Raw genomic sequence first — 23,801 nt, forward strand, 5'->3', positions numbered from 1 at the left:
GCTGCTGATTCCTGGCACATGGAAGTGAAGATTTCCATGATTTTTTAAAGCTAGATAATGGAATAATTTCTGCCTAAGCTCCCTTTCTTACCACAAATGTGTGGCTTTAGCTGCTGCTTGGATTCAGTATTTGGAACAATATAATAAACTCCACCAAAAACTCACTTGAGTCTTTAGTTATTGATGCTTTAGTGTGTAAATCCACTGAAAGAAAACAGCCAAAAAGGACAAAAAAAGAGAGGTGGATAATGCTCTTGGAGAACTGCCACAGCACTCTCTGCTAGTTCCTGATGCACAGAGAATGGCCTGGGGAAATTCCAAATTCCAGGTATGGTACCTAAGTTGAGAATGATTTGGGTGCTATCTTCCTAATTAAAATACAATAAATTCTTGTGAAAAGCCAGGATATAGAAAAGTAGCACTAGAAAAGGTAAGGAAAAAAAATGATATTGTGAAAAGCCTTCCCAAGTATTTAACATAATTATTTCAATATTTTGAATTTAATTTAGTATTGGCTTTTCAATCACCAGTTTAAATAGAGCAGCCCATAATCACCATTTGAAACAGGAAGAGTGATAAATCCAATCTTTATTAAACTTCCACTTTTCAGACAGACACAAACTTTGTAAAAAGACAAAATATATAAACACTAAAATACAGGAAAACATTTTAAAATTCAACATATTTTACAGGGTACAAAGATTTGCAGCTGCAGAACTGAGAGCTGAGCCAGGGTTGGTGCTTTGGCTCAGTAACACAGGGTGAGATCAGTTCCAACAGCAAGACCCACATAATACACAAAATTATACACAAAACCAAGCTAGAGCTCACAGATACTCCCAAGTTTAAGGAGTTCAGTCTCCTCACGAGAATTCCATGGCATTTCAAACTGGGAGAGTGCCCCAGCACCCAGAGATAGTGCTGGACTGAGGCAATGAATAAAGAACTAACTTCTGCCAGGGAATCACAGTGATGGCTCTGAGGCTGTTGCATCCCAAAGTCTATGGGCAAGCACAGGGATTTTTAGCCTTAATTCCAAAATATTTCTGACTTTGGTTTCTGGGGTGAATTGCTACAGGTTAACTGGTTAATTAATCAGATGCAGGGATAGTGTCTGGCCTGGGAGGGGTGCCAGGCAATGGACAAACACCAGACGTGGTGGGATCTGTTAAATTGTACGTGGTAGTGAAATAATGACAGCAAATGTAAATTCCAGTTGTAATAATTTAGAGAATGCTCATCATTGCTTTTTCCAAGTGCTCTGTAAATGACAAAATTAATGAGGTATGGCAGAAGAATATCCATGCTTGGAATGGCTATCCAATCATGACTATCTGTGCCAGGAATGACCACCAGTGACTGGCAGAAGGTAAAAGCACCTTGAACTTAGAAGGGATCTAGGAATTTCCTTCTTCTCCTCTTTAGACACCCCGGTCCTTGTAAAACTCGTGGCCTGCACCAAGGGTTCTACTTGGTCTAAGCCACAAGGACACTAAATAGGCAGGAATTGTGGAGCTGAGTGGGTGACAACATTCCCATTTCAGGGAGACACAGCTGGAATTCTCATAAGAGCAAACTCACAGACCACCCACTTTGACTGCTTCAGTCCTGCCTGTGGATGCAGCAGATCATCTGGGAGCCTGGAGCAGATTCTGATGGATCGAGGTGACTGCTCTCTGCAGATAGTGGTGACCAGCTGGAACTCTGGAGAGAACTGCAGCAATTTCCTTCTCCCTGGGGAAGATAAAATTATCACACATGTTGGAGAGGATCCTGAGTGTGCAATCCCCCATCCCAGCTTTGGGATGGAGTCACAGCTCTGCCAGCTCACCCGATATCCCCAATGTGGGTCTGGACCCTGAAGGGAAGCACAGCAGATGGGTAATCATGAGAGAGAGCCAGAGTCAACTCAAACTTTGCAAAAGCCACTGAAGAGGAGAACAGAAGCGTCACCCTGTGGAAATAAACACAAAGATCCATGCAAAACAGGAATTAGTGCCAGGAGCAGAAATAAGTGATAAGTGATGCAATATGAGTGATGCAATTATAAGTGATGTCACTGATGGAACAAGCACAGTAACTTCTAAAGAGTTCTAGCACAGACAGAACTTCAGGAATAAGATAAAAAGACCCTTCACAATTTATCAACACTTCAGAATGTAAACCCCCAACTTCCCCCACAGAAAAAGTTAATGTACACATAATTGACAGAACCATCCAGAAACTGAGAATAGAGAATAGAGACTAAAAACATGTTTTCTAGTTAACATGAAACATTCCCAGGCAGTTAAGGTTTTCTAATGCTTTAAGTTGGACTGATTTACCTCCAGCTCCATGGGGGTTTTGGCACTCTTGCAAAGGGAGCTACAAAATTAGAATAACCTCTGAAATAGCACCAAGGTAGGCAGAGGAAGTTCATAATTGGGCACCTCTCAATTAAAGATATGGATCAGTAATGGAAGGATGAGGTGAAATTGTATTTGTGTTGTACCACTGGGGCATGCCACAAAATTGGGAAGTAGCAAGGGAAAATGGAAAGTAAAGAAAGTAAACTTCAGTTTCAGTGCATCCCTCCTTCCATGACTGATTCTGCTTGGCTGAGGCAAACACAAGATTAAAAGAAACAAAGCCCTAAGCTACAGGTAAGCTCTTGGCTCTGTTTCCTTTGCATTGCTACAATTTGGCCTCAGTATTTAAGAAAGGCAAGTCAAGCAGGAAAACAGTAAGGAAGGAGAGGCTGTCTGATAGTCCTAAAATCAATGAATCCATGAACAGCCTAATTTCCATGCACTGGGACACTATAGTGCAATTGTATGAAGATAAATTAAATTGTTCTTAAAAACAGTAGCATGAAATGTCACTTTTAAGAAAACCAAATTGAAACTATTTCAGTGTTTTGCTTCTGATTATCTAGAAACTCCCTCTTAAGGCTGCTGTGAGCTCCATCTTATTGAACCAGGGAACATCCTGAGTCAGAAAGGACCCACACAAGGATCATCAAAGTCCAGCTCCTGGCTCTGCACAGGACACCCCAACAATCCCATCACAATTTTCTGAATTTACTCACTCTGTGTCTTTGATATCTGTCTCCAGGAGCTGGAATTTTGCTCCCCACCTCTGCAGAAATTCCAACTCATCTCCCAAGATTCTGCAGCGACTCACCACCAAGGAGATGTCAAAGAGAGCCTGGGGGGGCAATCAGAAAGGAACATCAGCACTCAGAGGGTGACCATGTGATGCTTGAACACATAACTTATCCTAGGAAGTATCAAAAATAAACGTGGTTTAACTGCTACCTCAGTTTGGGTGGAAAAATGAAATTGTACAAGTATAACAAATGTACATTTTTTGCTTTAAACTTGTCCTTTCAGCTTTGCCAACAGCCACACAGCAACACAAAAGTTGGGCTTGGCAATTTAAACCTACATGCTTTAGGAGACAAAATGACCTTCAGCTCAATTTTTCTTTTAAGGCAAAAAAATGTTTTTTAAATAAACTTCAGCTTTTAGGACTCCTGCCTTCAGAGACAGGTATTTCCCCTCACACCTCAGAATATTCCTGAAGCAGATTTTGGTTTGCATTCCTGAAGCTTTCATTAAGGTGCTTTGCTTCTCAGCTCAGCTCTATTTTCTCTGTTGCAGAAAATAATAACTGGATTTTTTTTTCAGAATCTTCTAAGTTTCCCTGGAATGTTACCTGGGGCAAGTAGCACAGTTTGGGACACTTCTTCTGCCAGCATCCCTGACTTTCAATAAACTGGAAGATGAGTTTTTGGACTAAACATGAAGAGGGTGGAGCTTGTTCCTCTGTAACACAAAAGAAAACCAGAAATCTTTGAAAAGCCATTTCATAAAGCGTTAGGAGATGGAGCAAGTCTTCCCAACAAAAGATTAGCAGGGCTGCTACTTTCACAATATTCAGAAATCTCACCATCCAGGAAAGATTCAAAGTCCAGGCTCATGATGCTCCTGGAAGGATGTGCAGCGAAAAACTCATCATCTGAGAAAGGAAATTTAAAAAATTCCAGTTATTTCCATGCTTAGTTCTGGAGTTACAGCTCTCCTCACCTTCAGAAACAGCCATGCATTACACAAATTTCTGAATTTTCATATGAAAAACATATTCAAAGCCACTTCTCTCAGCTTACACACTGTAGTATGTTTTCTATTTCCTACTTCCTTTCAGCAGATCTTTACAAATATGGACATTTTAGGTTTCTATTCTCTAACATTGCAAATTCACAAAACATAAACCTACTTATTATGTGACTCACCTATTGGGGGTCCAAACACAACTGTGAGTGTCACAGAATCATAAAGGAAATTAAAGACAGCTTGCTGCTCACTCCATTCCATCAGCTCCCATTCAGTGAAGCTGAAAAGGGGAAAAAAAAGCCACCATCATCCCAAGTTTCAACCAACCAACCAACCCAAACAACTTCTGAGGGACAAACATCAGAGTATTAAATGCTCTTGCAGCTCTTTCTACATCATACAGCAATGAAATTTCCCAAGCCAAAGAGAGTCTTTAATTCTAAAAGAATATAAGAATCTCTTGGGAATGCAAGCATATTACTATAAATTTAATGTGAATGTCAGTTTGGTGATTGAATCAGAGTTGGATGTAGAAACCCTGAACACAGAGTACCACTGCAAAGCTGCTAATAGAATAACTGCCTCACACATGGAAGTCTTCCAAGGCTTTATTGCCTACCTTAGACTGCAAGGAGATGGGCATTCCAAGATTTCCCACATCAAATAACAAGGAAAACCAAACCCAAACACATTCCAGTACAAATATGAGCTCCCAGAAACAGCTATTAAGAAATAAAACCTGGAGGTGTTTTCCTTACTCATATTTCTCCAGGATTTCCAGGCAGGCCCTTTCAGTGTTCTTGAGCTTCTCCATCTCAGCCAAATCAAGCTCATCCTCAGCATCCATCTGTGACAGTTCTCTGCAAGGATAAACCAATCTCAGGGGATGTGGGACAGTGCTTAAAAAACAGACCAACCCTCTAAAATCTGAGTGTGCAGCTGATTCTTAAATCCTCCTTGACATCTTACCTCAGAAGTTCCTCTTCTTGGGCTGTGATGCTTTGCAATTCTAAAGCGAAGAGAAAAAAGGAGAGAAAAGGAAAAAAATGAGAGAAAAGAGCAGCACAGGCAGCCTTAATTTGCTGTGCACTCACTGTTCTTATGGAGTTAAAGCTTATAATTATTGGACAATGAAGTGTTGAATATGATAATCAGCATACACTCTTCAGGTAAACAGTTCTAAATTCCCTTTTTCCAGGGAAAAAACCAGTCCTTTCCATTCTCTAACACCTATGTAACTAGCTCTGTGCAATGCAGGAAAGACAGCAGCAGTGTCTGCATCCCTCTCAGAGTTCATGCAGCAGAGTGGGGGGTGAGCATCACCCTCCCCAGGTTCTAAAACACCAGACAAAAAGTGCATTCAGCTGGTTCCATTACCTTCCTGGACATTCTGCCCTCCTGCTGTTCCAGCACTGCAGCCAGCTTCCTTTCCACTCCAAAAAGAATCTGTGGGAAAGAAGTGTCAGGTCTGTGCAGAACTTCCAGATTCAATACTTAAAGTTACTTGTGTTTGTTTGTGGGCTCTAGACATCTCAGCACTTCAAAGTTAACTAAAAAAACATACAAAAACATGGAAACGTATCTACCAAAAACCTCACAAATTTTAACAACAAGCAAGGCTTGTTCTATTGCACTGGTTTAGAGCTGCTACTGTGCAACTGGATTTCTACTCAAGGCATTGGAGAAAAAGAAACTACAGAGCATCATTACACAGTAATGCCAAGTTCTGGCTGCAGCTTGTATCAAACAACCACAAACTGACCTTTTAAACAGCAGCTCTGCAGAAAAAAGAGAAAGCAGCATACTGGCCACCTCTTTGGGAACACACACCTGATTCCAGAGCAACCACAGAGCTCTCTGCCTCCTTCATCCATTCATCCACCTTTTCCATTCTTGACTGGAGCTTTCTGTATTGCTCCTAAGATGGGAAAATTGTACTTGAGTCAATGATATTATTTTAAAAGCTGAATTTTTTCTGGGATCACCATGGGGCTCTTTGCCTGTTGATTAATTAAAGCAGTTTGTGAAATTTGTTATTAGAGGGAAGAGGCAATGGACAAACCATGGGGGAGTAGCCAATAATAAGAAATTACCAAATGCTTACTGAATCTAGAGCTTTGGTACATACACATCTTTGATCCCTGGCACAATGCATTACTTGTGCACTTCCTTTTTATCTGAAGAGAACCCCTGAATGGTTTGGGTTACAAAGGATTTTAAAGATCATCCAATTCCAACCCCCTGCCATGGGCAGGGACACCTTCCACTATCCCAGCTTCCTCCAAGCCCCATCCAGCCTGGCCTTGGACACTTCCAGGGATCCAGTGGCAGCCACAGCTTCTGGGCAAACCTGTGCCCACACCTCAGCACCCTCAGAGGGAAGAATTTCTTCCTAAATGCTTGCTAATACTAGTAACCTACTTACTAACACTGGTCTTGCTACAGTAGAAAGAACTCATTTTTGGTGGTGTTTCCCTTAATGCTCCCACTTTTCACTCTGCTAATCACCAAAACTCTTGGGCAGAAAGTTCCTACAGTGTAACTGCAAGAATGTCACTGTCCCAGTGTTATATTTGCATATAAATAAAAGGGAAATGTATTCATAAGAAAGAAACTTCCATGAAAGTACACACTACAATAATTAAGCTCCTACACATTTAAAGACAAGAAATGTGGTAGAAGTGATTTTTTAAAGGTAAATGCCTGCAGCCCTGTGGCTCCTTACCTCAGCACTCTGCAGCAATTTCCTGTACAATGTCTCCTTCTCATTGTGAGACAAGATTTTAGCCTCCTTGGTGAAACAGGACTTCATCTTGTTCAGTTCTGCTCCAAACTTACTCAGCTGTGATGAATGGAAAATACAGAAGAGAAAGTGATTGGAAATATAATCCTTCCTGACTCTAGCTCAGCACCCAACCTCAGTGACATCCCCATGCCAAACTAACAATGAATTATGAAAAATACTGTGTCTCTAAACAATTTAGACTTTATTTTCAAGGAGTAGATCTTTATTCTTGGCATTAGAACCACAGAATACAAAAATCTCTTGATCCACCTTCTCAGTTCTTGTGGGATACTTCTATAAATTTTCTGGGTTTTCTATGCAGGTGGGTCACTTCTTTTCCCTTTAATATATTTCAAAGGACACACTTCCTTGCATTCTCCTGACATGCTGTAAATTCTTAGCAGGTTTCCATTGAGAAAATATTTTGCCTTGTTTCACCTGCTGTTATTTTGTGACCATTCTGGTTCTTATGTGGTGTGAATAAATCAATTAACCTCACTTCTTCATTACACACAAACATTCTCTCCATGCAGCATTACCTCTTCATCAGTGCAGGTTCTCATTACTTCCCACAAACTCCTGATCACGTTCACCAGGGGCTGATCCAGGATAGTCACATGTGGTTTTAACCTGAAATATGGGGGGAAAAAAGTTGAAAGTCTTGCAGCAATTTCACTGACCACATAAAACAGCGTGCTGATATTTACACAATTCATTTCTAAATCTGTAATAAACTACTAACTATATTTTCATTTTTCCTGTATGTAATGTAGTAACTTTCTTCAGACCATTTCCATGCACCCAGACCTGAAAAAATGGAATTACTGATAAACTGTGTGACTGGAAAAGCACTCACTCCACTATTTTCTGAGACAGGTCCTGGCAATCCTCCTCGTAAATCCTCAGCTTGGGCCGGTGAACGTACTGGCTGTAGATGAGATCTTCTGCAGTGGGAGGTGCACTGACTGCACACTGAGGGAAAACACAGGAAAAGTAGGAAGAAAAACAAGAAAAAAAAAATCCATCTTTTTCAGAAATAGTAACTTCCAGTCATTTCAATTCTGCTTTCACAACTTGTCTTTCCTCACACCAGAACACAGGCTTCCTTTTGGGATATGTGCCTCATCATTAGAGCTTAAAACAATGAAATTAAATATTACTGAAAGAGGTCTCCCTTTTAGATGAAGACTTGAAAATATTATATGTTATGCAGATAAAAGAGTGCTCCCCAACAAAGCAATGCTTAATTCAAAGTCATGCTTAATTCAGAATTAAAGCCCCCAAGCCTTAGGGAAGCTTTATGGAGCTTTATTCCTCAAATAAATATGAGGGGGGTATTTCAGCAAGCTGCCTGTATAGTAAAGCTCAAAAATCACTGACATTAATTATTTCCACTCCTTCAGACAAAGTTTTCAGTGGCTTTTGTGGGGGTGTTGTCTGTTTTGTATCAGTCACTAATCCACAGTAGCAGTGTTATTAAGCCTGATGAATACTTAGAGACAACTCAGTAGGAATACATTTGTAAATTAAACTGTAACTAAGCTAGGAGAGTATTTTAAATAAAGAATAGAAAGGATTTAGAAGGCAGACTTCTGTTCTGTATTTCTTCCCCTTTCTTCAGGTGAGGGAATAGAAGTAGCAATATCATAGTGAAGCATTTCTAAAGGAGAGAGTAGAACAGGCAGGAGGAGCTCAGAGTAGCTACAGGCAGTAGTGGCTTATGGACACAGTGAGAAGATAAAGTGAAAAGGTCAGACTGAGCTTCTAATTCTTTCAAATTCATTGTCCTTAAAACAAATTTTAAAAGCAAGAATTAGCATATTTATGCAAGAACAGTAATCCTGAATATATGGTATTTGGTGAGGAGATGGAAATCTGTTCTGGTTTTCGTTTAAAGATGTCTGAGTTGCTAAAATTTAAAACCCAAACCAACAAAGGAGTATTATCTAAGGTCAGTTATATTGTTCCACTCACACTGGCTGGAAGCTGGCTGTGCCTGGGCTTCTGAATCACAACATGCACTTGAAGAAGGGTAAAAAACTCCCCAACCGTGATAGCACCGCTCTGAAATTTCTGTGCATTTGAGGAAAAACATACAGGTAAGTTCATTTTTCAAGACAGCATGCTCACTAGTGTATAAACACAGGAGGTTTTTTCCTGTTAGGACAGGAAATTGCTGTCTTCCAGCCCTGTCCATACCTCCCATAAATTTTCTTCACAAATGCTGTCCGTGAGAAGCTGGGATTCCACCTGGCTGCTGCGCTGGACTGGGAAAACAAAACAGAAAGGGGAAATACTGGTGGGTTAATAACATCCTTACAGGGCAAAGAACACAGGGTTTGGGACTCTTATCACAAATGGTCTCTTACTTGTGGACTCTATGTCAGCCTTGACAGAATCCAGGGAGCTGCTGGTGCTGGCATGGGGACACCCAGGGCTTTTGGCTGAGAGATTTGGAGGCTCTCCAGCTTCATCAGCTTCTGCTTGGTCCTGGGGCACATCAAAAGTCACCTGTTATTAACAAATTAAAAAAAAATTAATGTAGTTCTAGAAGACAACCTAACTGGATCAGTGGTTTATTGTAGCTGTTCCTTGAAAGGAATAAAGGGATACTATGCAGAGAATGGTTTAAAATTGGCAAATCCCTCATTCTGCCTGTTTTGCCTGTTGCACACACCAACCTGATTCTTCTGGCTTGGCAAAAAAATGAAAACCAGAGGGAATCACACAGGAAAATGACAGCAAACTGGTGGTTATGAAAAACAAGAACACCTACTAACAGATCCACTTACAGCCCCAAAACTTAAGCCCTGGTGGTGTTCCCATATCCTTACAGTGAGGGGCCAAGCTCACCTCCAAGTCTTGAGAGGCCCCAGCATCCACATGTTGATCCCTCTTGGCCTTCTTTGGGCTTTGAGCATCCTCCTCAGTTTGTCCTAAAGCTCTTTTCATGTTGCAAGCTTTTGTCCCTTCAAATGGATCCTTTTCAGAGTGGGGGATTTGTTTCTGATTTTTATCATCCCAAGCATTTTCCATGAGTTCGGAGCTGACAGATTCATTGGAATCCATTTCCTCCAGGCATACAGGGAGAAATTCTTCTGCTATGAACTGAAAAGGACTGAAGTTCTGCCTGCTGGACTTGTTACCTGGGGTTTCACTGGTGTTTGCTGGAACTGGGGCTTCTACTCTCTCTGATTTTGTATTTATGTCCTGTGCACTGGAAACACGATTTCTCTTGTTTGGTAATTTAGGCTGGAATATACCCAGAGGGATATTGATTCCTGGATATTTATCCTTTGGTGCCATCCCTATGGGATCAGCTCCAGATTCCAGACCTGTGTTCTCCTGCTTTTTGGGCTCAAAGAAGTTATTTGCTTCACTGACAGTGTTTTTTCCCAACCTCAGGGTATCCTCTGGCTGAGCTGAGGAACTGGGCAACTGGTCAGAAGAAGCAGTTTTGGAAACAGAAATAGATTTCCTTGTCAAACCCATCAGTTTTGAACAAACACCTATAATACCTGAAGCTGCTGGTGGAAGAGTGGCTTGTGTCTGATCCCCTGAACTGTCACTGACCAAAGGCTGCCTCGTTTGTTCAGAGTTTATTTGGAAATCTTTTGGAGACGCCTCCCCTTCAGCTGACAGCTCCTCATTTTTCTTGGATTCCTTGTTAGCAGCTGGAAGGAGGTTTGCTCCAGCCAAGCCCAAATCTGAATCTCCAGGCTGAGATGAATCCTCTTCCACTAGCTGGTTTCTCTGAGTACCAGGGGCATCTGGATGACCCTTCCAAGGATCTGATCCCTGCATGGGAAAGGCAACACAGGATCCCAAACTGCCACTTTCTTCCCTGTGATCCACAGGGCCCTTACTTGGGAACTCCAAAGATACTCCCTTTGACTGCAGTTTTTCTGGTGGTGTGAGATCCTGCTCCCTGCTCACAGGGACAGGATTATCTGTGGGAAGGCCTTGATGTGCTCCCACATCCATAGTACTTTCCTGAAGGGAGACAGAATAAATGGAATGTGGTGTTGTGCCACTGGGGACCTGGGTAGCTCCTTTCTCACTAGGAAATGCTGGGACTGATGAGGCAGAAGAGGGAAGAGGTTTTGTGGCATATTGTGAGGAATCCATTTCACCTCTGCAGGGCACCAGCCCGCCATGCATGTGCTGTGGTGGCTGCTGGGTGTTTGTGTGGGGCACCTGCTGGGCCTCAAACCCGCAGATGTTCTTACTGACAGCAACAGTGTGGGATGCAGTGATGTCCATGTCCTCCTGGTCATGGGCAAACACAATGGTTTTGTCAGCAGGAATGGCTGGGATGGGCTGTCTGTGCCACCCTGTGTGAGTTGTGGTGATCTCCATGTCCTCAGCCAGAGGAAAACTGATGGTTCTGCCACCTGCAGCCTCCTGCCTGCCCTGCTCTGCCGGCGTTGTCGTGGTGACCCCTTTTTCCAAGGACATTCTTTCATTTCCACCTTGACCAAAGCATCCAGGTGCTGCTTTGTTTTGTGACAAAACTCTGACAGTGTGAACTGGAACCATCACCACACCGCTGCCAGTCATGTCCATGTTTTCACCATGGGGAAACACAACAGACTTTTCTCCAAAGAAAGATAACTGGGAACTTTCCTTGGGTGCCTCAGATGTCCTGGCCCACGCTGGTTCTTCTGCCCCCCTCTGGAGCAGCCCAGGAGCCAAGGGAAGAGTTTTAAAATCCTGTCTTGAAGAACCTGTTTTACCCATGGAATAATGTCTGTCAGAGTCTCCTTGGGTTGGCAATACTTTGCTTACTGCCCTCACGGGCTGAGGTTTCTCTTGCCTCTCTGACTTTTGGCCCTCTGCATTTATTCCTATTACTGTCCCAGACTGTTCATTTCCTCTCATTCCAGAGGGAGCAGGATTGTTATTAAAAGCAAATGAACCACTTGGAGCCACAGCAGTAACAATTTGCTTGTTGGTGCTCATTTTCAAGTCCCCACATTCCATTGCTGCAGTTTGACTCACGATATCCACACCACGATGACTGGAAAGTGGGAAGGGCTGGTTTTGCAGCTGCTTGGATACTGCAGTGTTTTGATTATCATTATTGGATCCTTGTTCTGTGTTAATAGGAGCAATCTCAAAGGCGGCAGGATGAGCTTTGGTTATGTCCATGCTTTGATCACCTAAAAACAAGCCTGTTGTGTCATTTGTGCAGAAATCTGAGGGGCTTGGAGGGTTTTTTCCCAGAGGCTGTGACCCAACTTCTTGGCTTTGCAAAGACAGGGATGCACCAGTGTTGGTGACAACATTCTCAGGGACTCCTCTGTTTTGCTCTTGTAGCAGACACATGCTCTTAGCACAGGAACTCAGACCACTTGCCTGGAAGTTGGTTTTTCCAAGCTTCTTATCAACCATTACCATCTGAAGATCTCGAGCATTCCTCTCCATAGCCTGGCTCCTTTTAACATTCCTATCAATACTCCTCATTTCAACATTTTCCTTGTCCATATCCACAGAATATGCAGATATGTCACCCTCAGTGACATCGTTGTTCTGGTTCTTTCTTGGAATGATTTTACAGGGCATTTGTTTTGTCTCTGCTGTTATCCCACTGCTTTGACCATCAAAGAAAACAGTGTGGCATCTTGTTATTTCCATTTCTTCCTGCTCAGTTACATTGGAAGACATGGATCTGTTGCCCAGGAAATGAGGTTTGCACGTGACAGAGGTGAACACTGCAGTGGGATGCTCATTATCAACATTCTCTCCACCATCCTTAACAAACGTTTTAGCCAAGTCCATATCTTCCCCTCCAAATATTACTGTCTTCTCACCTGAAAAAACAAGCTGGGGGTTTGCAGAGGGATCAGACCTGCTCTTCAGAACACCACCAGCCACAAAATGTGTATATGAGCCAAACCCAGAGCTGGCTGCAGCAGGACCACAAGCTTGAGACACATTTTCCATTTGTCCACCTGAGGCTGAAGGCAGTTCAAGGGCACTGTTTTTATAGGGCCCAGCAGCAGGATTATCTCCAGGTGCCAGACCCTTTGGGATGTCACCACATGCCAGGGATCTGCTCCCTGCCAGCGGAGGGTTGGTACTCACTGGCTTTTCACAGGTTTTATGGCATGAACTGCTCTGTTCTGTGGTGCTGGCCTCATAGATGATGTCTGTGTAATTCCCAGTCATTTCCATGTCATCACACTTGGAAAACACAATGGTTTTGTCCCCTCGGAAGATGGTCTCAGATGAAACAGATCCCTGGATGGCAGCCAATGCCCCGGCCTCCTGCTTCCCAGCTCGCAGCACTGGGGGCTCTCCTCTGCCTTCAGCACTTGCTGCTTTTCTGTCTGCACAAAGCTGAGGGTCCTGCTGAACATTCAGGCTGGGATTAGATGCTCTCCTGAACACAGAATTATCTAACTCTGTGGGTGGGAAATCCTTTTGGAAATTGAGCCTTTGGTTCCCAACAGTGGAGAGGGCAAAGGATACCTTTGCAGTGTGACTGGTTGTGACGTCCATGCCCTCGTCTGCAAAAGCCTGGGTAACATCCCCACACTCCCACTGCTCTGCTGGAACCTCACTGACGCCAGGGAATGGAATTTTAACATCAGCTGCCTCACATTTTGTCATCTCCATCCCACCTTCTCGGCCTCGAAACACTCTTGTCACATTGCAGGTGTCCAGCGGCTCATGGGAATAACCAAATTCCCCAGAGAGCTGCGTCACATCTCCCGAGCCTTGGGAAGGGACACAGCAAACATTGTCCTTGTCAGCTCCCTCAGCAGGATTGTTTGACTTCAGTCTCAGCAGAAATTCATTGAAATCTATTTTTTTCACAGTAGTGGCTTCTTCCTTCTGTTCCAAAGATGGGCCCGGATGGTTTGTGGAGTCAGAGAGCAAACTCAATTCCTTGCTGGTTTCTGCCTTCCCCTGGCTGGAGTTTAACCTAGCCAGGAAGGAGCTGAAGTCTATTTTCTCAGTTCTGTCGGGCTGGTGGGTGCTGAGGTTCCGTGAGATCATGGCTGTGTGACTGGCTGTCATCTCCATCTCATTCTCCTCCGAGAACAGGAGGGTGGTGTCCTGCTTGTCCATCCTTGGAGCAGCCTGGTCCACGTCATGCCACTGAAAAACAACAAAAAAAGGAGAATTCAGTGATTCTGAGAATCACAGAATTCTGGCACTCAAAACAAATGATCAATGGTTTATTCTATTTAAAACAGCAGTCAGCTAATGTTGATTAATGTAATGACCTAAGGTTTTAGCTCTATAAGCCTTTTCTTAAAAAAACCAACCTGTTAATTTCAGGCCTCCCTGATAAGCAGTAACATATTTGAGGAAAGGGCAATGACTAAATTATGCAAATATATAACATTTAAATGGCTTTTAACAAAACAATGTGTCTCATCTTACACCTCACATCTAACCACATCTTAGCAAGCACAGACCTCTTACTGAGGCTTATGGATCAGTATTTTCTGATATTTCTCTACAACATGATTTCCACCTTTTATTTCCACCAGTTTATTGTCCACCTGCTCCAAAGCAGCAGCACCATGCTGGATGTTTCAAAAGACTTTTTCACCACTGATAAGGGAGATTTTAGCCTCTTGAACAGAAAGCACTTACAGTTTTATAGCAGTGGGGGGAAATTGTAATGAGATATATTATATTTTATCAAGCATAATGAATATATTTGTTACCAGATGATAAATTGTCTATACCTGGTGAATTATCACAATGCTTGTTCTCCAAAAACTACTGGCCTGGAACTGCTCAATTCCCATTGTGTAAGAAGGAGAACTTTAAAAACTTTGTCATCAGTGGTGGCCACTTTATACACAGGAAGATCAAGAGATGTGGCCTAAGGATAGAACCTTGCAGTATAATAAATATTGCAATTTATGTTGTTTCATAGAATGGAAAATAAGTGGGATTAAATTCCTTGTACACTTGAAAAGGAAAAGAAGGCAAAGGGCTAAAAGAGGTGCTTAAAGTGCAGGCAAGAAGAGCAGGAGGATGATTTAGAGCTGATGGTTGCTCTGTGGCAAAGAATAAAGGGGGTGAATCATGAATCACCAGGGAATACAGTTGGACACATAAGTGAGTCTTGGAAAAGTGGACTGGAACAGAGAGAACGTTTTAGGGGATAGGAGGATTTTGGTCCAATTGTAGGACAGGCTAGAAGGCAGCAAGGAGATGCTGGGAGAGATGCCAGGGAAATTCTGATAACCCCCCTCCAGCAGGTGGTTGGGAATTATTGTCCAGTAATCTTGTTTTTAATAGTGGATTTAATGTCATGGAGAAAGGTGGCAGGAGTTTAAAGGGAAAATCTGGACAGAGCTGCTGAAGTGTTTGAAACTATAACTAGGACTCAGGACCCCTCTCAGTGAGAAACAAAGCATATAAAATATAAATAAAAATATAAATAAATATATAATATAAAAATATATAAAGTATACTTTAGTAACTTGTAGTAATTAGTGGCTGAAGTATATCTGGCAATTTGCATTGTGATAATCAGTGTCTGAAATGTATTTGGCACTTTGTGCTGTGATAGTTGATAGCTGAAATGTATTTGGCACTTTGTAAAAAATGGGGACACTGGAAAAGGGAGTGTCCCCAAGCCAGGCAAATCAAACAAAGAACCTACACCAGGTTTTTCAAGCCATCAAGCCCAAGACCTTAAGTGAAAATGAAAAATCCCCCTAAAGGAACCAGGGGAATCATCCTTAGCTGAGCCCTGGTTACATTATTGCAATGAATGAATGAAAAGGTAAATTTTTTAATCGATACAGAAACAACTTATTCAGTATGGAATATATGCAGAGGAAAACTTAGCTCAGAACCTGTAAGTGTTGTGGGGGCAATAGGGAGGAAAGAGAACAGGCCTTTTTTACAATGATTACTATTTAAATTAATAAAACAGTAGGGGAAACACCAGTCTGTATACTCCTGGATGCTCAATCCCCTTGCTGGGGAGAGATTCATTGGGAAAATTGGATGTTCAAATAACTTTCTAGGATGGACAAATACAAATTGAAACATCAGAATCAAAAGCCATCATGGCAAAGATTTTTATGTTATAGGACTAAGAAGAGTTGGACAAAATCCCAGAGGAGGCAGAGAATGCTGTAACCCTGCTGGTATGGGCAACTGAGATGCCTGGATGATCAAAGGTGGCCAAACTGGTGAGGATTACTCTCAAACCTGAAGCCAGACTGGTAAAGCAAAACCAATATCCTATTAAGTCGGAGGCATGGGGAAGCTGGAGAGACTTATAAAGAAATTTTAGAATAGTGAAAGAATATGAATCAGAATATAATACATCAATATTATCAGTTATAGATTTAAGATTTAAGGGCCATTAATGAAAAGTTCCTGATATTCATCCAGTTGTAGCTAATCTGTACACACTCTTGACAGCAAATAAAAGTATTCTGGAAAGTATTCTGCCAGCAATCAAGACTGAAAGTAAGTGACTCAATGCTACTGTAAGTCTGCTACATTTCTTAGAACTGTCTGGATACAGGGTGTCAGAGAAAATAGCACAAATAAGCAAAGAAGCAGTAACATACTTTAGTTTTAAGATCTTGCAGGAAAAAAAAGAAGCTTGGGAAGCAGCTGAAAAGAAGCCATTTGCCAGACTCCAGAGCCAAGGACTATGAACCTCCTTATGTATGGCTGATGGTGTCACTTATGGATTGCAATTACGGGGTACTGGCAAAACCCTTGCATGGCCCTCCACCAAAAATACTTGGTTTGGACCCCCGAGAGCCAGAGCACCTGAAAAACCCTGAAAGAACCTTAATGCCAACCCCTGCACTGAGAGCCTCAGTCTTGAACCAAACCATTTGAGTTATATCTGTGCATGAAAGGATGCACCTGGCACTGGGGGAATTGGCTGGTGTTTGGGATCATGGAAGCAGCCTGTCCAAACAATTGGACAGTGCAAGGGAAGGTGACCCAGATACCTGAGAGCAGTGGTAGCTACAGAGAAGCACAAAAGCTGATATGTGTCCCCCCATGGGCACAGCTGGTTTGGAGCAAAAAGGAGGACATTGGATATTGCCAGCAGGATGTCCTTGTAAAGCCCATCAGTTTGGAGACTCCCCAATTAATACAGGGAATCAATTAGCTGACACAACAGCAAGAGAAGTTACTGAAAAAGGTATCCTTGCACTAATACCTAGCAAAAAATTGAATGTTTGGGAACAAAAACCAAACCAGGACAGGCAGTTAGCCCCACTATTGGAAGCCACGGAAAATCCCAGCAAGTGATTAGTAAATTCATGTAGGTGAGTAATTGTACCTCCAAATTAATGTATAAGATAACAGAACTAAAACCATCAAGAAACACTTAGGAAATAGAAAATACAGTAGCTAATGTATAAAGGAATTTAGTAAGCACAAAGGTGACCAAAACTAAGATCATTAAATTGAAAAATAAGTAATTTGTTTTCCACAATAATTTGTTTTCCTTTCCAAGGAAGGAAGGCCACCTCCAAGGCTAGTAAAACAGAGCAATTTACCAGGTAATTATTGGCAAACTGAATTTGCAGAACTGCCCAGGCAGAATGAGGGGAGGGTACATTTTAGTATTTTGGTACTTTCTCTAGATGGCCAGAAACTTTCCCCATGCCACACCAACAAGGCAAGGGAAGCCACAAAATTTTACTGAAATTATTATAATAGTATTAAAATTAACTCTTCTAAGTTTTACAAGGTACATTGTTACCAGCAAATCACTGGGACCAGACCCGCCTGTACATCCTTTCAAACCAGAAGATCTGGTGTTCATCAGAACCTGGAGTTTTGGAGCAACCCAGGAGAAGTGGAAGGGACCATATCAAGTCCTCCTGGTGACCTACACTGCACTCAGAGTGGAAGGAATTGAACCCTGAGCTCATCACATGTGGGTAACACAAGAACCACACATTAAACAGCAAGACTGACTCACACTGTGGAGTTTTTATGCAGATATGCAAATCCTATTGTTTTAGGATAGGATATGATTTTCTAGGGAAGTATTGTTTATTACATCCAGAGGAAAATTATAAATAATTACATATTTACAATAATAATATAAACTATATTAATTTCTTGGAAGGAAAATGTAGTCTTAAAGTTAGTGCAAGATTTTGGCAAATTACAGAATGTAACTTCTATAACATGAGACCTTACAAAGCAGATTAGCTTTAGAGCTATTACTGTTACACAAACATGAAATATGTAGTTATTTAAATTTAAACAATAATTCTTGTTGTGTGCACATTCCAAATGTGACTGCTAAATCAGATGATCAAATAAGATAAGAACTGGTTGCTGCATCTAGCAGAGAATTAAAGGCAGAATTAGAAAGTAACTGGTGAAATAAAATAAAGTATTTGTATTTTCTCTGACTGGTTAGTTGGCCTTACTTTTGCAAAATATAATTGTGATCAGATGAATATCTGATTATTGTACTTGCCTTAAAAACTTAGTAAAAAAAAATAAGGGAGGCTCATGAAGGCTTGCAAAGCAGACAAGAATGGAAGAACTACTGCTTTACTGAGAAGTTGTAAAGGAATTTCAGAAGCAAGAGTTATTTATGTTGCAGTCCAATGACTATCAGATTAGGATACACTTCAAAACATAGAATACTCAGTTTGAAGAGAATTTTATGTGAATACAAAGGCAGTTAACATTTTTAATCTTTACTACACAAATTCTTGTGATGTATTTTGGACACTGGTTTTTCAGCACCAAAAAATTACAGCCTTCACATACCTCAATCTGCTGTCCCAAGGCCTGGATGGGGGCATGAAGCAAAGTGTTCATCCCTGTGGAAAGAAAGGGAATACTCCAGTTTTTGTGCTGTTTACTTATTATTTTATCCACTGAGCTGAAGCTCAATGCTCTGAATAAATAAACACAATTAAACCCAAATATATTTTGAAAAATATTTTCATTACTCCTTCAGCACCTCGAAGGGCCACCCAGACTTCCACAACAGGATCCTTGTAAACAACTCCAAGGGACAAAGCCTATCCAGAGTGAGCTCTCCCAAGGCACGGAGACTGCTCTAGGCACAATAAAATTTCTTAAACATAATCAATAGCTTTAAATAAACAGTCATTTAGTTATTAAATCTGTTCTCAAACTCACCAGTGATCTCACATGGAACAGCCCCAGGGTCTTCATTCCTACAAAAGGTGGGTTTGAGAAACAGTTTGTTAAAAGGTTTCAAAGGGAAGCCTTGACCTGTAAACTGAAGAGGCAGAGAATTGTGCTGCACAGAATTCCAAATTCCATGGCAGAGCTCATGTGGATCTGGGCAGCAGGTACCAGACACTGCTTATCTGTCTTCAATATATTCTAATTTGATCACAATCTTATCTTTTCCATGAAATTATCTATTATGCCACAAACCACTGTTCAACATACAGCGGTATTTTAATTTTTAAATGACAAGAAAGATTAATTCTTTATTTTTCATAGCATCTATGGCTCTGTGAAATTCCCCTTCTCACATACAAAGTGTCTTATCTGTTATTCTACCACGAAGTGTTTTTAATTTTACAGATCCCACCACTGTGCTTTATCTACAAGAGCTTTGAGGCCAGACTAATGCTTCATCTTTTTCTGAGGAAAACACTTGGTAATAAACATTGAATAATAACAAATATCTATCAGACATGATACTTACTGATTAGTCAAGGTATCATCCTTGTCATTTGCTGAACACCCTAAAAATAAGAAAATGACAACATTACAATGTGAGAAGCATGATCACAGTTGTACTTGATTATCTTAAAGGTTTTGCCCAACCCACACAATTCTGACTCAGTATGAGACAAGAGTGAAGTGCACAGAAAACAATGTTCTGAAGTTCTCACTCCTGATGTGTCTTCTCAAGACAAGAACTCTGTGACTAAGGAGTTTTCAGCCAGGCCAGGACAAAGAGCTGACCACGTTGTTCCTTCCCCGGATGGAAAAGTTCTGATTTCTTAAATTCAAGCTAAAATCTTGTTGCTCATAGCTGTCAGAAAAAGAAAAAGGAGTTTTACCTGTATTCTCTGTCTCTGATGTGCCATTCTTAAGATCTCGCTGGAAGACTCTGCAGCTAAGAACAAAACCACCAGTTTTTAAAAACACAAAACCATCTCTAAAAGCAAATTAAAAAAAAAAAATCAGCACTAATTTATATACATTATATATGTTCTGAAACGAGATATCAAAAGCCAGAAATGTACTGAACCCAGCTGTAATTTTCAGGGAGAAGATGCCGTTATGACATTTAAGATGCATGAATGGAAAACAAAAGTTCCTAACTGGATGAATTTCACTGAACTGGACTTTTTTTCAGGCAGGAAAATGAATAATGGCTCTCAGGGTTTGACCCAACTGGATATATAACAATCTTCCTGCTGCTTGCAGCCATTTGCGAATACTCAGTGAGGACACTTTCAGGGGGAAGGGATGTTACTCCCTGCGTTTTCTGGCTGAGGAAGGGGTGTGGGTGTGCAGCTCCCTCACTTGATGGTGCTGGCGAAGCTGACCCTGCGCGAGCTCCTCCTGCGCCTCTCTACGTGGATGTCCTGCCAACAAAAACCACAACAGCTTGCTACCCACGACAGGCACAGCTCCCCAGGGAACACAAAACCAAACAAAAGCGCTGTATGAATGTTATTATCAAAAATGGTGCATTAAAACCACCCGTGTTATTACAGTGACACAGCTGAATCAGGAAAACACTGAGGGGGATTGGTAGGAAAGGGCATGGCAGACCCACCTCTGTCATTTCATTCCCATTTCCCAGATCATCCAGAGGATTTCGTGGAGCCTTTAAAATCTGAAAGAAAATGCAGAAAATTTTGAAAGAAAATGCAGGTGAGAGTCCAGCTGCAGCTCCAAGAGCTGCTTTCTTGGCTGAAGAGAGTTTCTAAGAGCCAGCACTGCCCCAGTCAATCCTCTCAGGACTGACAGGATCTTTTGGAATGCTTTTCTTCAAGCTCCTCTGTCAGCTTCCCTTGGCTCCTTTCCCCCTCACACAGTTTTATTTTGAGGAATACTGAAGGTTACTCACGGAGGACAGTCGCTTCCTTCTGATGTGCTCTGTGTTATCCCTGCAGGGCAAAAAGGGAAACAGGTATCAATGCCTAAAGTTTTTAGCTTTTATGTATTTTTCATGTATTTGTAGCTTTGTAGACTGTTAAATGCCTCAGTGTAACTTCCAGTACTTTCCCACCTTTCATTTCCACAGGGAATAGGCCCTTATTGACACATTCCTAAAATTTTTTTTGTCTTGCCTGTTACTTCTCCAAGGACATTTTTATTTTGCACCCCACGTAATGACTGGCATAATAAAGGCAGGGTAGAAGGGCAGAACCCAGCAGGGAGATTACCTAACCAACTCCTCCTCCAATTGGACAATATTGGCCAGACACTCTAATTGCTCCATCTTATAAATTGCAAGGATCTAATCTGGGGCACTGTTTTACACCACCTTATGTACCTGAAGGCTCCCAAGTAAAGTTTTGCTTTTATAGTATCATTATATGGCCTGGAAAAGTTTGTGTTCTATTTCCAGGCATCAGTATGAAGGCCACAAAATTGCACCAAGGTACGTTTTCTGAATGGTCCTGCCACGGTTTTGAGGTTATAAATTGATTTCTCTGTTATTTTTACAAGTGTGAAATTAAATAAACAACGTGCTTGGAACAGATTGATCATTTTAGCACTGGTTGCCAGGACAAGCTTTGGAAAACTCAGCAGATTGCCCCCCCAGTCCCATGGTCAGTTCATCTCCTGACAACCCACCACTATGAAATCCCCTCACCAAACACCAAAGAAACTCCCTGGTCTTCATCACAATGGAAAACACATTTCATTCAAGGGATGTTGAAGTGCATTACAAAAGGTTTTGCCTCTAAAGGGCAATATTTTAAAAGCCACAGTAAAATTCTTAGAGGGTTACAACTCACATTTCCATGTTAGGGTCTGTGTAAATCTTGTCCATTGCTGAAGGATAAGCTTTTCCTATAAAATACAGCACCAAAATACAAAACCATTAATGAGCCTCAGTAGGAAAACTGCATAAACCCTATAAACTGCTATTAGCTTTTGATGCTGTGTTTTTTCTGTGTTTTTCCCTCTCCATCCTTCTCTAGTCACAGAAATGCTCTGAAGTACAACAGGCCTCTCAAGTCAACGTTCTCCTGTTGTACTCACATTAGAGATACATTTCCTATTGTATATCATGTTAGAAAACAGCTGTGCTAACAATTTAAGTATTACTGGTTATTTTATTTAAAGGTAATATTCTGGTAAATGCTGGGAGATAAATGATCAAACCTTATCCTAGACAATGTTTGCTCTGACACATACAAGACATTTTCCCTCTTGCTCTAAACTGAGTTTCTGGTATTTCATAGCTTGTGCCTGCTGCGTTTTGTTCCTTCTCAAGATACAACCAGAAGAGCATGGCTCAATTCTCTTAAAACCCTCCTGAAAGGAATAAGAGGAATGTGTTTTTACAAACTATGAGTCTGCCTAAGCCAGAGAATTAGAGATGAGTTAAGAAACAGGAGAATGTTACTTATTGACACAAACTGCTCCTTATCCAAGGTGCTGCTAAATTCCTGTACTTGGGGAAAAAGAACAAATATACAAAGAAAATGAGGGGACCAGGGTGCACATTAGAAGAGGGTCTGTATTAGGCAATTCAGGAAGTCTCTATCTCTCAAGTACCTCAGGCAATGGGGAAAGGTAACTCGGGATAAAAAGGATGCTGCATTCTCCAGCAATTTGAGAGACCCCATGGAAAATGGCCTATTCCCTCTCTCTTTATTCATGAATAAAGTGACTCCTCTGTCTCCTTTCTAGACATAAACCTCATGAACTAATTTTCCCAATGCAGGGAACAATTCCTTCCCGATATCCCATCGAAACCCACCGTCGGCCAGGCTGAACACACAAAGAAGGGAAGGACAGGGAAGATCGCTGTGAGAGATAAGCCAGGAGCTATAAAAGCCCTGATCACTCTGCTATTTGGGATATTTATCTGAAATTCATTTCCCAAACACTTTCCTTAACTGTTCTTCTCTAATCCTGCTTCAAAGTCCGCTACAATCCTTGAGGGCCGAGCTGCGAGCTGTGCTGAAGACTACCCCCCACACCACACTTTTTATTCCCCCGTTTGACTCTGCGAACACGGGAATGGCTCCATAACACTTCAGTCCACCCCTGCCGCCCATCCCGCCCCTCCTCGGCCTTTTCCCCATAGGATAAACCCATATAATCTCTTTTTCCGTCTCTTTTTGTTCCCGCGCCTTCGCTTTAGAGCCCACACAGCCCAGGCGCCAATCACTCATCGATCACAAACGCCGCATTAATCACCTCTGCATTAATTACACCACATTAACTCCTTCCCCAGACATTAATGACCGCCCTTATCGGGGGGTTCCCCACACGCTCCGCGCCCACCGCAGGTGGCACCGCCTCAGCCCCGCTTCCACCCCGCCGCTCCCGGGGCAGCGCCGCCCGCCTTCTCCCGCGCTCCTTCCCCGCAGCGCCCGCCCGGCCCTGGCCCCTTGCAACGGCGGCCGCTCCCGCGCCGCCTCTCCTCCGAAGGGACCGCTCGGCCGCTCTTACCTCCCGCTCGAGGCCCCCCGCTCCCGAATCCCGGTTTCCGGGTCCCCGGCCCCGGTTCCCGCTCCCCGGCCGCCGCCGCCCCGTTCAAATCCAACCGCCCGCCCCGCGCCGTGACGACACATTGGCGCCGTACAGGACGGCTGCCCCCTTGTGCCGTACAACATGGCGCCCCCTTGTGCCGTACAACATGGCGGGTCGCCCCGCTGCTGCCATTTCGGTGTCTCGCGCGGCCCGCACGCCCGCAGATGCGGTGACGGGGGTGGCACGGTACCGCACCGGCTCTGCAGGATGCTCGGTCGCGGCGT

At 42.4% G+C, this 23,801-nt stretch overlaps 1 protein-coding gene across 1 annotated transcript; it reads right to left on the minus strand.

Annotated features, from left to right (window-relative positions):
- Positions 1-578: 578 nt before the first annotated feature.
- KNL1 (kinetochore scaffold 1) lies at positions 579-23,709 on the minus strand. The gene is given in 27 exon segments (XM_071428053.1): positions 579-1,734; positions 1,832-1,954; positions 3,068-3,186; positions 3,697-3,806; positions 3,931-3,999; positions 4,274-4,374; positions 4,853-4,954; positions 5,064-5,103; positions 5,472-5,540; positions 5,925-6,012; positions 6,820-6,936; positions 7,419-7,509; positions 7,736-7,851; positions 8,854-8,952; positions 9,079-9,146; positions 9,249-9,390; positions 9,733-13,986; positions 18,631-18,683; positions 19,009-19,046; positions 19,550-19,589; positions 19,911-19,966; positions 20,380-20,441; positions 20,636-20,695; positions 20,930-20,969; positions 21,828-21,882; positions 23,497-23,604; positions 23,607-23,709. Coding segments are annotated over 27 exon segments (6,429 nt in total). The 3' UTR covers positions 579-1,628.
- Positions 23,710-23,801: the final 92 nt, after the last annotated feature.

This window comes from Agelaius tricolor, unplaced genomic scaffold (assembly GCF_023055355.1).
Source record: "Agelaius tricolor isolate 1412-34295 unplaced genomic scaffold, bAgeTri1.0.p SCAF_5, whole genome shotgun sequence".
Taxonomy (NCBI): Eukaryota; Metazoa; Chordata; class Aves; order Passeriformes; family Icteridae; genus Agelaius; species Agelaius tricolor.